The 15,049-nt window shown below is 34.4% G+C and overlaps 1 protein-coding gene across 1 annotated transcript in view; it reads right to left on the reverse strand.

The window, feature by feature from the left end:
• The window catches only part of PIK3C2G (phosphatidylinositol-4-phosphate 3-kinase catalytic subunit type 2 gamma), a 361,656-nt gene that overhangs the window by 74,791 nt on the left and 271,816 nt on the right, over positions 1 to 15,049 (reverse strand). Inside the window, exons 26-28 of the mRNA XM_007194812.2 lie at positions 14,717 to 14,906; positions 14,070 to 14,191; positions 10,289 to 10,397 (exon numbers count right to left, since the gene is read on the reverse strand). Of these exons, the coding sequence (XP_007194874.2) occupies positions 10,289 to 10,397; positions 14,070 to 14,191; positions 14,717 to 14,906 (421 nt within the window). The remainder of the gene's footprint in view (positions 1 to 10,288; positions 10,398 to 14,069; positions 14,192 to 14,716; positions 14,907 to 15,049) is intronic.

A 15,049-nucleotide genomic window follows, 5' to 3' on the forward strand; every position in this document is an offset into this window, starting at 1 on the left:
AGCATTATGTCTAAAGAAAACCAATGTTTATAACTTATTTAAAAATACTTTACTGCTAAAAAAATGCTACCTATCATCTGAGCCTTCCGTGAGTCAGAATCTTTTTGCTGGGGGAGGGCCTAACCCTGATGCTGCTGCTGCTGACTAGTGAGGGTGGTGGTTGCTGAAGGGCGGAGTGGTTGCAGCAACTTGTGAAAATGAGACAGCAGTGAAGTCTGACCCATTGATGACTCTTACTGACAAACGAGTTTTCTGTAGCAGGCAATGCTGTTTGATAGTGTTTACCCACAGTAGAATGTATTTTGAAATTGCAGTCAATCCTTTCAAGCTGTGCTGTTACTTTATCAACTAATTTTTTTGTTGTCATGTCAACAATCTTCACAGCATCTTCACCAGGAGTAGATTCCACCTCAAGAAACCACTTTATTTGCTCATCCATAAGAAGCAACTCTTCCTCATCTGTTAAAGTTTCATCATGAGATTACAGCAATTCAGTCCTATCTTCAGACACCACTTCCAATTCTAATTATCTTGCCTATCACATCTGTAGTTACTTCCTCCACCGAAGTCTTGAACTCCTCAGTCATCCATGAGGGTTAGAATAAACTTCTGCCAAATTCCTGTGAATGTTGATATTTTGACCTCTTCCCATGAGTCATGAATATTCTTAATGGCATCTAGAATGGTCAATCCTTTCCAGGAGGGCTTCAATTGACTTTGCCCAGATGCTCAGAGGAATCACTATCTATAGCAACTATAGCGTTAAAAAATGTATTTCTTAAATAATAAGACTTGAAAGTCAAAATTACTCCTTGATCCATGGGCTGCAGAATGGATGCTGTATAAGCAGGCATGAAAAAACATTAATATTGTACATCTCCATCAGGTGCATTGTCAATGAGCAGTAATATTTTGAAAAGAACCTTTTATCTAGGCAGTAGCTCACAACAATGGGCTTAAAATATTTAGTAAACCATGTAGTAAACAGATGTGCTCTCATCCAGGTTTTGTTGTTTCATTTATAGAGCATAGGGCACAGTAGATTTAGCATAATTTTTAAGGGCCCTAAGTTTTTTGGAATGGTAAATGAGCATTGGCTTCAACTTCAACACCAGCTGTATTAGCCCTGACAAGAAAGTCAGCTAGTCCTTTGAAATTTTGAAGCCAGGCATTGACTTCTCCTCTGTAGCTATGAAAGTCCTACATGGCATCTTCTTCCAATAGAAGCCTGCTTTGTTTAAATTGAAAATCTGTTGTTGAGTATAGCCACCTTCATCAATTATCTGAGCTAGATCTTTTGGATAACTTGTTTCAGCTTCTACATCAGCACTTGATGCTTCACCTTGCACTTTGATGTTATAGAGACTTTCCTTAAACCTCATCTACCAACCTCTGCTAGCTTCAGATTTTTCTTCTGCAGCTTCCTCATCTCTCTTAACCTTCATATAACTGAAGGGAGTTAGGGCCTTGTTCTGGATTAGGCTTTTGTTTAAGGGAATGTGTGGCTGGTTTTCTATCCAGACCACTACAACTCTCTTTTATCAGCAATAAGCCTATTTCTCTTTCTGATGATTCATGTGTTCACTGGAGTAGTACTTTTAATTTCCTTCAAGAACTTTTACTTTGCATTCACAACTTTACTAAGTGTTTGGTTCAAGATGCCCAGCTTTGTGACTATCTCATCTTTCAACATGCCTTTCTCACTAAGTTTGATCATTTCTAGCTTTTGCTTTAAATTGAGAGATGTGCAACTCTTCATTTCACTTGAACACTTAGAGGCCACTGTAGGGTTATTAATTGGCCTAAATTCTATATTTTTGTGTCTCAGGGAATATAGGGATGCCCAAAGAGAGGGAGAGAGATGAGGAAAAGGCCAGTCAGTGATGTGGACCAGAACGCACAACACTTATCAAGTAAGTTCAGAGTCTTATATGGGTGCAGTTTGAGGCACCTCAAAACAATGACAATAGTAACATCAAAGATCATTCATCACAGATCACCAAAACAAGTATAATAATAGTGAAAAAGTTTGAAATATTGTGAGAATTACCACAATGTGACACAGAGACACAAAGTGAGCAAATGGTGTTGGAAAAATGGCGCCAATAGACTTGCTCAAAGCAGGGTTGCCACAAACCTTCAATTTGTAAAAAAAGCGTAATGCCTGTGAATGGCAAATAAAGTGAAGTACAATAAAACGAAGTATGCCTGTATCTCCCTTTACTGATATGACGAGCATCTCTAAGGATGGGCCTCAGAACATACTTTTTAAAACCTCCTTACATTATTCTCAAACAATTGATCACTAGGTACTATTTTTGCACCCTTGGCCAGAAAGTATACAATGTAGGCAATCAATAAACATTTGTTGAATGATGGAGACAGTAGATTTTGAAAGTGGTCCCTATTGTGCCAGTGCCCACGTTTAATTTTTGTTGATTTTATCTTTGTTAATATAGCACTAACTTATTTACTTTGTAGTATAGAAAGGACGACTAATAAACAGATGTAGGATTTACATCTTAGGAAGATATTTTCTTGTACTCCAAATACTCATTGTACAAAATTCAATTAAATTATTAGAAGGGTGTTACTTTGGGAGAAACTCCTATAATATCAGCTTCCTTTTGTTTGATACTATTATGGGACAAAATGGGATTGCTCTCTTTGGGAGTTCAGTGTTAGAAGATGGTTGACGTATTCTCACTTGGAGCATTTCTGGAATCTGTGATTTCACAGTCAAATCTCATGTTTGATGATATAAATATCTCTTCTTTTTTCTTCTATTTCTTCTCCTTTTTTTTCCCTCACTCAAATCCTAGATCTTAATTCATCCATGATAAAAACAATGAGGTGTTTGAAATTTCTTCAACGTTCCTTTCCCTAAATATTGACCAATAGAGTTTAAGAACAATATAAAAACATCTCTTCTTGGGGCCTCTACAGTAGTACTTATTAGCACATTAGCAAATGTGAATGTGATGAAAACTGTGAGGTACACGTTTGGTGGTCTTGTTCAGCTTTCTCTATGTAGCTGTGATTATGATAAGCAACAATATTCATTAAACCTTGTTGTGATAAACTGCACTTTGCAAGTCTTCCCTACCTGTATATGTCTGACCCCTTTGCTTTTCCCCTTTCATAACAATCCTCTGCTAACAGTTCTATATGAACCCATACTCTAGGCAGATATACTTAGGAGTTCCCTATTGAAAGCTTGCTGCCATCTGAAGACAGATCTCAATATTTATCCTATTCACACTAGGACCAGAAATCAGAAGCCTCTCCACTTTGCACTTACTTGCCTCTGCTTAAATAGGCCAAAGCCTAACACTTTCAACGGTTACTAGATATTTTGTCAATTATCCTGAAAAGGCACAATCTTTAAAACAGTTTTAGTATAATCAGTAAGGCAGCTGTCAACGTGAAAGATGACAATCCCATCCACCATCCCCTCAGCACTTTCCCTTACAGACAGTTGCCATATCCAAGTGCCCTTCACTATAGCAAAGTGAATGGACATGACCTTCAGAGAATGTCAGAGTTAGTAAAGAACATTAAGATTTCAACACACTACATTCCTGAATATGCAAAAAAGCACTTGAAATCAAATGAAATAAATTCAGTTGCCTTGATCCTATAGGAGAGAAGCTTATCTTATAACTCATTTCCCATTACTCACTGATTGAGACCTGAATACTAAATATATTCAAAAGATATAATACAATTTATATTGAGTATGCTAATACAATAGATAAATTCATGAATATGCAAGATACCTACACATAATTATTTAGTATACTGTAGCTTTCCTATTGTCTAATGCTGTTTTCAACAATGATTTTACATCTTTGTTTTCAGTTATCCTATTATTATACATGGTTCTGTTCCCATGATGAACAGATACTGTTCATTTTTTCTCTTTGTTCATAACAGATATATTACAGATGTGCTCTGAGTGATCTTTCTGAAGGGTAAAATCATGACCCAGTGCACTATTAATGCTTATCATTTAGAGCATGGCCAGGCAGTGTTCCTGGGCTTGGCACGAGGTAACCTGTGGAGCCTCTCCTCAAGCTTGCAGCTAGCAGGATTCTCAAGATCCTTCTCTACCAAGCCAGAGGTCTCTGTTCATGGGGTTCATGTGGGATTATACAGTGGGGTGAGAAAAAAAATCAAAATTACATTCATATTTATTTTATAATATCATCCAAAATTTTTTCCAAATTTTGCATTATTTTTCTACAAATTTTAAAGCATTTATCATTTATTAGTGTAGTAGTTTATATATTAAAAATAAATAAATTGTATGTTTTGGAAACATGTGCTAATTTAAAATAAAACTGGTAAGGTATAAGAATAAATAAGTTAAGAGACTGCTAAATACTTTCCGGATGCAAAGTTTCACTCTCCTAGGTTTTGAAAAACAACATAAATCCTATAGGTTAATATATGTTAATAATTCTGTTATTTTTCATTTAAAATATATATTAAATGTTGATGAGATTATAAGTTTGCTATATACATGGGTAAAAATTAAATGAATATAATCATTGAGTTCTTTAAGTTTCCAAACAAGAGAAAAGCATGTAACCATAATGCATGCTTTGTCCTTGTAGTTCCCCTTGTCTAGCACAATTTTTCCTCAGTTTCCATTTACTAACTTCTATTTGCCCTTTAATAACAACTTGAATGCCATACTCCCTGGGATGGCTTTTCTGCTTCACTGGGAACTGGGTTAAGTATACCTTCTTAAGTGCTCAGGCACTTGTCCTTTGATACAAAACAGCATCTCTAGCTGAGCTACCAGCCTGGAAATAATATTGTAGCACAATGTGCTTGAGTCCAGATTTGCAAAAAAATCAGTGATATAGTAGGGTACCTTAGTATCTACTACATTGGAAACCAAATGTCTGATCATGTCCAAACTGGGGGAAAAAAAAAAAAGGAAAGATGACCAGAGTCTGAAATAATGGTTCTCAAACACTGTCATCGATTAGAACTCCCTGGAGGGCTTGTTAAAACACATTGCTGGACCTCATCCCCAAAGTTTCTGATTTAATAGGTCTAGGATGGGACTGAAAGTTTGCATTCTCATAAATTCCCAGATGAGGTTCCAACCACAGTCCAGGAGCTGAGCTTTGAGAACCACTAGTCTTAGGAGCTGGTGATAGGGATTTAAAAGTTTCTCCTCTTGACTCTGACTATATGCAATCTAAAGCAGTCATTATTGACAATTGTGATTTTTTTCTAATAGCCTTAGGATGCTTGTGATCTGAATTGTGGAATTTTCTTAAGTGGGTCTATTCATCATCAAACCACAATATTACCCAACTGGGAGGTATAGCAATAAGCCAACATCCTGAATCAGCAAACCTACAGTTAGGAGACAATTTTGAATACATTCATTAATATATTTTATTTTTAAATTTCAGTAAGGTTTCCTTGATATATACTGACTTAATCTACTATACAACATGTAATTAAAACAATTCACACTCTGACTGGAAAGTCATCTCATCTAATGTCTTTCCCAAGCTCCACATGGAGAAGGAAGGTTGTTGAATTGACCACCGAGAAAAATACAGTTCTTTGACTCAATTAAGTCCTGGTTATGGGGTCGGTTGTAATCCTCCTGTTACAGTGTCTGTAACTTACTGAAGTTCAAAGTATGTCTGTATATACAGCATGATATTATATATGCGTTTCTTAGGTCAAAGTATAATTGGAGTACTGCTAGGATTTAATCAAGACTGCAGAAAAATGATCAAATCACTATGTCGTACACCTGAAACTAATATAATATTGCAAGTCAACTATACTTCAATAAAAGGAAAAAAGACTAGAGTCCAGGAATGGTCTGTTAATGTCCTAATCAAGGCTGCACTATCGGGGTGCCTGGATAGAGCAGGAGGAAATAAGAGGTTCTCAATATTTTAATCAGGCAACCCATACTAGAGGCAGTCAGTGTAAGTAGTTCTGTTAAACTCTCACAACTCAATCAACTATAGACATTTTACAAATGCTAATTATTGATATAATTAAAAGCATGCTAAATTTGGGGGAGAGGATGAGGAAGAAGAAGTAGAGCTATTAAATCTTCATCTTATGACATTTATAAATTTAAAAGTTGCTTTTTTCTTTTCTTTTTATTGTATCTATATGAGATGATAGATGTTAACTAAATCTACTGTGGTAATCATTTCACAATATATGTAAATCAAGCCATCGTGCTGAACACCTTTAAAAAATGGACATTATTAATTAGCATACTGAATGTCAAAGGATTTTGTTCATAAAAATGGTAGCTTGTTGACCAGCATGATTAATATTAGAAATGGGCTCTCACTGGTGACATTAAAGTTATTCCAGACATGTGGATTAGCTAAAGATATTCCATAAATAGTCTCCATTCTTGCATCAAAAGGCAAAAAACCTAACAGGCCTTGTACCTTTTACCCTTAGAGATGATGTTTTAGATAAATCCCTAAAAGATCCTATGTCTAGCCAAGAACTCTGGAGGATTCTGTTAGCTTGGTACCTGTCTTTGTAACTTAATTTGTCTCACAGGACCTTGCAAGCAAGATGGTGATAGGAGTTTAATAGTAAAGGGAGCTAATCCTTCCTTGAGTCCTCAGAAGGAGTTGGAACAGCTGTGTGCATGTGTAGGTTGTATGCACATGTATGTATGGGGAAGGATCTTAAGAGTCTTTTTTTGATGCATATGACAGAAGGGAGCAAAATTGGGGTCTGGCATGTCTCTTCAATTTTCTAGGCCACTCAGAATCACTGATGAGGAGTACCAAAACCTCACCAAGAAATCCTTAAATACTTTTTTTCAGATGGGAATTGACCACAGACTTAGATTCTCTGAAATAGTTACCTACGAGAGACAAGGTTCATCAGAACACAGGATGGGGGGGAGGAGGCAGAACAGCAGATATTTCTGAAAGCTGAGGGGTAGCATGACTGCAGCTGTAAGCTCCTATTTTTAGTGATATTAGATTTGGTCATTTAGTCCAGACCTTCTACAGAGAATAACTGGAATAATTAAACAATTTGTTTTTAAACTTTGCTTGAAGGGATCAGAGAGCTAACAAGATAGTGAAGAATTACCAGGCTAGGATCTGGGGCAAGCCAGTCTTGGGGAAGTGAGCTTGGGTTTTGGCACAGCTTTTCTGTTGTGGGTTTTTATTGATATAGGTTGGAGCAGTGGAATGGCTGGGACGTAGAGCAGCACTTTTAACCACCTTGCAGAGTTAAGAGGAAAAGGAATGGAATCCAGAGCTGCCAAGTAGATTCTTGGTGAGTCTGCCTTACCTTGGGTTTAGATCCAAAGTGGCTACATCTAAGGAATAAGGATGAACCAGTAATAGTGCCTCACAAGAGCTACAGTTCAGTTTTGAATAATCTGAATCCCTGCAACTGAATTTCAGCAACCCTAGATTGTTAATGTACTCAGATATTATAATTCTCTAGACCAGGATAACAGTAACATAGGCATCCAATTTCTACAAAGGACATTGCAGTACAATACGTGGCCACAATAAAAAGGAAAATAACCAGGCTCACAATGGAACAAGACTACATGATTAAAAACCAGCAGAAACATTAGAAAATAAAAATGTACATGCAGTAGGTCCCATTATTGGCGTTTTTAGGAAGATTTTAAATAACTGTGCTTATGATTTTTGAAGAAATAATTAAAAGGACAGATTTTCAGCAAAGAACTAGGAACTGAAAAAAAAAAAGGAAATTCTGAAACTGAAGAATAACTGAAATTAAGAACTCAAAGAATGGACTTAACAGTATGTTAAACACAGATCATTAGAGAATAAACAACCCAAAAGATAAGTTAGAAGAAGCTATTCAGAAACTAAGTCATAGAGGACAAAGAATTTAAAATACAGGAGTAAAAGTATGAGACTTAGAGGGTACAATGAAAAGGATAGACATATATGTGATTACAGTCCCAGAAAAAGAGGGGAGAGGAAGTGGTATGAACAATATGTGAAGTGATAACGACAGAACTTTCCAAAAGTGATGAAAGACATCATGGCACAAATTGAAGAAGTGCTGAAGCTCAAGCATCATCAGTAGAAACAAAGTCATATCTGAGCAAATTAAAGTAAAACGGCAGAAAACCAACAGTAAAAAGAACAATATTATAAAGAATAAAAAAACTTTTTCAAAGAAGCAACAAATATAACAGATGGATTCTAAACAAAATCAATGGAAGCTAAAAGACAATGAAATGATAGCCTTAAAGTTTTTAGAATAAAAGCATTGCTATCCAAATGCTCAAATACCAAATAGTCAGCAAAAATATCCTCCAAGAATGAAGGTAAAATAAAAACTTTTCAGACAAATGCAAATTTAGAGGGTTTTTTTTAGCAGCAAATTCATATTAAGGGGAATAGTAGATGGTGTTCTTCAGGTAGAGGGAGAACAATCCCAGACGGAAATTCAGAGTTAGAGGAAGCAATGAAAATGAGATATATGAGTAATACTAAATATTGATTGCAAAAACAACAATAATAATTACTTATGAAGTTTATGGATACAGATACAGATATATATTTTTAGTACAGCATATAAAACTCAAGTGGGTGAAATAGACTTAATCCATGGTCCAGGAAAATTCACAGTGAAAATTTTATAAATATTTTTAAGGAATGATAAAGAAAATACAATACTGTATAAAAAAACCTGTGGGGTGCTATTAAATCTTGATTAGGAGAGAGGAGTTAGAGTTTTAAATGGGTAAGTGAAGATAGGTTGAAAATAAACAAGTTAAATTAACTATCTGAGGATGTTATAAATAGAAAGGAAGCAGAAGGAAGGAAATAATAAAGATAAAAAATAAGTGAAACAGAGAAATAATACAATAGAGAGGGTCAATAAATCCCACATTTCATTCTTTACAAAGATTGGTAAAATTCATAATCCTCTGGAAGTATGGATCAGGAAATATGTGTGAGAAATTGAAGAGTGAATACCTTTTCAGATCCTATAAATGTTAAAAAGATTATGATAGGATATTATGCATAACTTTATGCCAATAAATTAGCACAAATTCCTATAGAAATGTAACTTAACAAAGAGACCCAAGAAGAAATAGGAAATGTGAAATGTCTTATAGCTCTTAAACAAATTGAATCTCCAGACCTATATGACTTTACAAATTAAAGACATAAAACCAATTTTATACAAACTGTTCCAGGGAGTAGGGAAAAAAGCAGTAACTCTTCGCAACTAATATTATGAGTCCAGCATGTTCTTGATTCTGAAACCTGGTAATGACTTTATAAGAAGGAAAAACTCCAGGCCAATCTCTGTCATAAATAAAGATGAAAACAAATGCTAAAGAAAATGTTAAATCAAATCCAATAATACATAAGAAGTATAATACATTACGTCCATGTAGAGTTTATCCTAGTAATGCAAATTTGTTTAAAATTAGAAAGTTCTTCCGTGTAATTCACCACATTAGCAGAATAAAGGAGAAAACTAGGATTATTGGTGATCATTGTTCAGCCCAGTAGATTCAGAAAAAAAATTTGATACATTCAACCTTCTTTGTAAAAACTATTAGCAACCTAGGAATAGAAGGAAACAAAATAATAAAGGGTACCTACAAAATCTACATACATAATGAGGAAATATTAGACACTTCTTCCCTGGATTCAAGAATAATGTAGGCCTATCCACCATTACCACTTCAATTCAATATCTATTGAAAGCCCTAGAGAGTACAAAATAGCAAGGAAAAGAAATATAATATATGAATATTGGAAAGAAAAAATAAACTCTTGTTATCTGCAGACAATATGATTGTAAGTTGAAAATTCAAAAACAATACAGATAATTATTAGAATTAAAAGTGAAGTTAGTAAGATTGTTGGGTAAAATGTCAACATACTAAATCAGTTCTATCTATATACTGGTGAAAAAACAGGAAAAGGATTTTTATAAAAAGTACTATATCTAGTATAACAAAATACTTCTAAGCCCTCTATGCACAGAAAAATAAACAATTATTGAGAAAACATTCTAAAAATACTTGAATAGGTATATGATAATGGATTGAAAGATATTAAGATGCAATTTCAACTAAAGTCCTGGTTGGTTTTTGCATGGAATTGACAAGATAATTTTAATTTGTACATTTGTTGAATAAATGTAGGACTAAAAATGTTATCATAAAGTATTTAAAAAATATTCCCAGTAATAATACATAAAAGAGTCCATATTTTATGTAAAAATATAAAAGTAAATTGTAACATACGTTTGCAACTTCATACGATCCATTTAATATCTGTTCCATGTAATGATTTAGATCTCTGAATCTTTTGTGATCTGAATTTGTAAAAGGTAAGTGCCACCAATGAGGAAACCTGTTTTAAAAGAAAAAAGTACATCTTCATTAGTTTGAAAACTGGCATCTGTATCTTAGAATTGTTCATAAAGTTAAAGCTGCATCAGATGGAAGGGCCACTGAAAACTTTTTTTAAAAACCATAGAACGCAAGATTAATTCTGAGAGTTTTATTAACATGGCTGTGGTCACTTGTGCTATTTTAACTATCATTAATATTAATACTAATTTAATTTAACATACTAAATTAATATATATTTCCCTTCTTACTCTATTTATGGCAGACCACACAATTTGTCCTTTAAATACATGTGGGGAGTTAATAAATACTTTCTGAAGTTTAATGATTCATAATTTTTCAAAAAGGTCATATGGTATTGTTTCCTCTGGGTTCACGAGGGACATTGCTACACTAAGTAGATTAAGCATTTTACCAAGCATATGCTTCCATCTGGTCTTAGTCTTTTGGAACAAAGTATCACTTTCCCCAGGGATCTAGCTTGCAGAATTTCCTCTTCACTATCTTATGATTCATCTTGACGGGCTAGACGTTGATTAAGACCAATTATTGGTGGCATGACCTGTTAATGGGAAGCATTTGGCAACGCGTTTTGCTGGTTAAATGTATCTTTTTAGGAACTATCTAGCAGCTTCCTCTGACTGCAGTCTTGCTGTTGCTTCCTTCCTCTTCTGCTTCTTTGGTACAGACCTTCCTCTGGACAAAGAAGCATGGGGGATGGTGAAGGGTTGTTAGCAAACACACAGAAGTATGTGACAACTGCAGGACATCCCATCCATTGCTTCCTGTTGGAAGTGTCAGGGAAGTCCAAAATAATATTTCTGTGTATTTAAATAACTGACGTTTTACTTTTTTACTCTTGCTTTACTCTTACTAGGGCTTAAAGTGTTAAAAATTTTCATCCAGATTTAATTATCATAAAAATTATTACCATATATAATTAATCAAAACATAGAAATACATTTGATAAATAGGTGGATTTTGCTGGTTTTAAATATTAACTTGTATATCTGTGGGTTAATTTTCTTTATTGTTAGAATAAAATGGAGTTCAACATTAGTTCTATTCCTTTTTTTATAGATGTATGTACTAAAAAAGTCTTGTGTGTAAATAAGTACATAAGAATTAAGGAATTCAGCTCTAGTAATGTCATTCAGTTGTTTAAAATTCTTTTGAGTTAGATGTCAACTATAACATAGTAATCAGTTCTTGAAAATGATTTTTTAGGATATTTTATCTGACGGTGCTACCATGCTCTCCCTCAATTTTGTTCACACCAAAGATTAAGAAACACACGACCTGAAAACAGATTTGATACCTGTTTATTAGAGTAATTCATTTTCTCAATACCAACACCAGTATTTTGATTTGCCCTTTATTTAATCCTCAGAGATTTTTTACTCCCTGGGACAGTGTACCAAAATAAAATTCTGGATGGCTGGGAGAAGAGCAATGGTGAAATTAGGAGAGGGAAAGGAAATCAACCTTTCTCAAGCAGGTGACTTTTAAAGAAGACCATTAATTTCAAGGAAGATTCCTATGCCTGTGTATTCTCAGAAGTTGGAAGAGGTACAAACAGCCTGATTTGAAGACCACTGTTACATGCTATGACTAATTTGAATTTTATTCTTTATGGCTCTAACTTTCTGATCATACTTTCCAGATTGGGTTTACATAATTCTCATAGAGCTTCTCTTAGTAAATTTAGGAGTCAGAGGAAAACTTGCCCTCATCCTTCATCTGTATGCATTGCTATAAGCCAGAGCTCCTTTGGGACTGTTAGCATACAAATATTGTTCAAGGCACAAAGGACTAAATATTCCTCCTCTCCACACATTGCTTGAATGGTTTTAAAATCAATTAAGGTCCCATTACCAGGCAGGAGTTGTTGAACAAAACAGAATCCTAACTAGAGCTGAAAATCGAGAAGAGGCATATGGAGAGAGATTATTGGCACTTTAAAGTTTTACAAGTTATACTAATATGTATTGGGGAGAGAAAAGAGTAAAACAGAGACATTTTTGAAACATAAAAGGACAGCCATTTTACAAGAATGAACATATTTTTAAATCATTAATTATTAGGGTGCAATGGAAACCACTAATGTTGAATTCAATATTTGCAGTCAAACTGAATATTTTTGCCAGTATTTCCTTTTCCTCAGTTATTACATTAGATGTTTTCTGATAACTCTTAAAGCTGATGTTGTCTTTAAGTTTCCACAATGACATCCTTCCCTCTTAGTCTCTTGAACGTGCTCTTACTCTGATGACTTTCTGATGTTTAAAGCATCTGTATTTCAAAATCTCTGTGACATCTGCAAGTATAGTTTTTCATGAATGTGAACTACACAGTCTTCAAAATAATGCACACTGTCTCTCCATCCATTGGCAACGTTGTTTAGATTTACATTTTGGTAAGTGACTAAATCCTGAAAGTCTAACAAAAATCCACATGTACAAAGTATGTCAGGTCTGGTATGAACACTCATATTGTTAAAGGACCATTTACTCAACAAAAATTCTGGTACAGCTGGCTCTCCCTGTCTGCACGTTCTACATCTGCAGATTGAACCAACTGTGGATTGAAATGTTAAAAAAAAAAAGCCCAGAAAGTTCCAAAAAGCAAAATTTGAATTTGCTGCATGCCAGCAACTATTTACATAGCATTTACGTTGTCTTTACAACTGTTTACATAGCATTTATATTGTATTAGATATTATAAGTAATCTGGAGGTGATTTAAAGTATACAGGAGAATGTGGGTAGGTTATTTGTAAATACTACGCCATTTTATGTATAGAACTTGGGCATGCAAGGATTTTGGTATCCGTGGGAGGGGTCCTGGAACCAATCCTGTGGATACCAAGAAACTACTCTGTAGATAAGATAACATTTGATTTGCCTAAGTGCAAATATCATAATTTCTAAGAAGTTCACCTTTTTAAAGTCAAGGTACACCTCTGGTCAAGATACACACTCAAGTCTATAACATAAATTTGGCTAGTTCTAAATAATGAATTTTAGAAGGTTTATTTGAACAGAAGTATTTTCAATTACATTATTTATGCTTAATATTTTTAAATTATAACATGAAATGAGCAATGGTTTTCAAGACTGCAAAATGAAGATAATGACAAATTAAATTTGGATAACCCAAGTCCAAGTTAATAATTAACCATAACAAAAGTGAGTTGATGTTAATAAGTTTACTTGTATACTAATTGATATTGATAAATTTTTCTGGTACAGCAAATAAATATATCAGAGCTTTTTATTGCCGTTATCTGTTGAAAGAGAAGAAATATCCAATTTTGTTTTGCATTTTCAATTTCAATTTTATTTTTATAGAAAACACTAAAACAATTAAATTTAAAAACAGGCAAATAAAACAATTTCCCTGATAATCAATGAAAAATAAAATTGGTTCTGATTTTTTTTGTCTACAAAATCAATGGCTGAAAGCAAACAAAACTGAAAACCTTTATTCTGTTTTATGAGACAAAAGCTTCTTTAGTCTGAGAGCAATAGAGACTCTGCTGGGATAGGTTCAGTGGCACTGGAATCAGAATGCTGTGTTGTGTTGCCCACAAATAGAAAATCCCATAACCATAATTTTTCCTTACGATCAGGGACAAGTACTAAAGACAAAACACTGTGGAGGACAGTCCTTACTCTGGGAGGGCCAATGATGCAAACTGCTTTTGAAGTTGGCTGTGAAGTTTTGAAAACTGGTCAAATGATTTTTCTGTCAGGCTTGTTTCATTGTTACCGTGAGTCACCTGGATTAGATAAAGCTGAAGAAAATAAAGAGACAAAATCAGAAGATGGCAATATCAACCTTCAATACATTCTAAAATTCTGTTTTTCATGTAAACTAAACAAAGTAAGAACCTCTCTGCAAAAAAAAAAAAAAAATCATCACAAAAGATAAGAGATGCAATTTGTAAAGGCAAAATTACCTATAAACACAGTATATAAAAATATCATAATCTTAGGTGCTGGGAACAGACTGCCTAATTTCTGATCTTTTTTTCTTGTGGACATTTTAATTAGGTCTTGATTTATAGTCTACCACAGGGCAGACACTGTTCTCTTTGGTGGTTCTCTACTAGTAGCTCTGGTTATTGTGATTTCTCCTGGGAACATCCGCCTTAATGGCACTTCCGTTCAACTGTAACTGATTTTTCAGTTGTGTAGCAAAAAAAAAAAAAAAAAAAAAAAAAAAATCATGGTATAAGGAGGAATGTGTAGCATAGTGAAGGGAAGTGTGAGATGTAGTCAAATGATATTTCAGTCAAGATGACAGGCTTGAGACTTACATGCCTAGTTTTCTTGCTGAACCCTGAAATTGTCACTCTTTGGATTGACCTGGTTGCACTCATCGTACAGGATTCCTGGGAAAAAGTCTGCGAAGTAGATTTGGCAGGATTTATGGCTGTCATTTGTGCGAGCGTGTGGATCAAGTTATTCAATTTAACAGGGAAACACTCCAGACTTTCCTTTATTTTCCTAGAGAAATGAAAAAGAAAAGATAGTGAGTAACATTCCCCTGAGTTGACTCATTTCACTTGAGTTGTTTCCTTGTGTTAGATGTGGAAGAAAAAGTCAAGGACCATGCCTATTTATTTGGAGTCCAACTATTAAACATTATT

The sequence above is a fragment of the Balaenoptera acutorostrata genome, chromosome 11, assembly GCF_949987535.1.
Source record: "Balaenoptera acutorostrata chromosome 11, mBalAcu1.1, whole genome shotgun sequence".
Taxonomy (NCBI): domain Eukaryota; kingdom Metazoa; phylum Chordata; class Mammalia; order Artiodactyla; family Balaenopteridae; genus Balaenoptera; species Balaenoptera acutorostrata.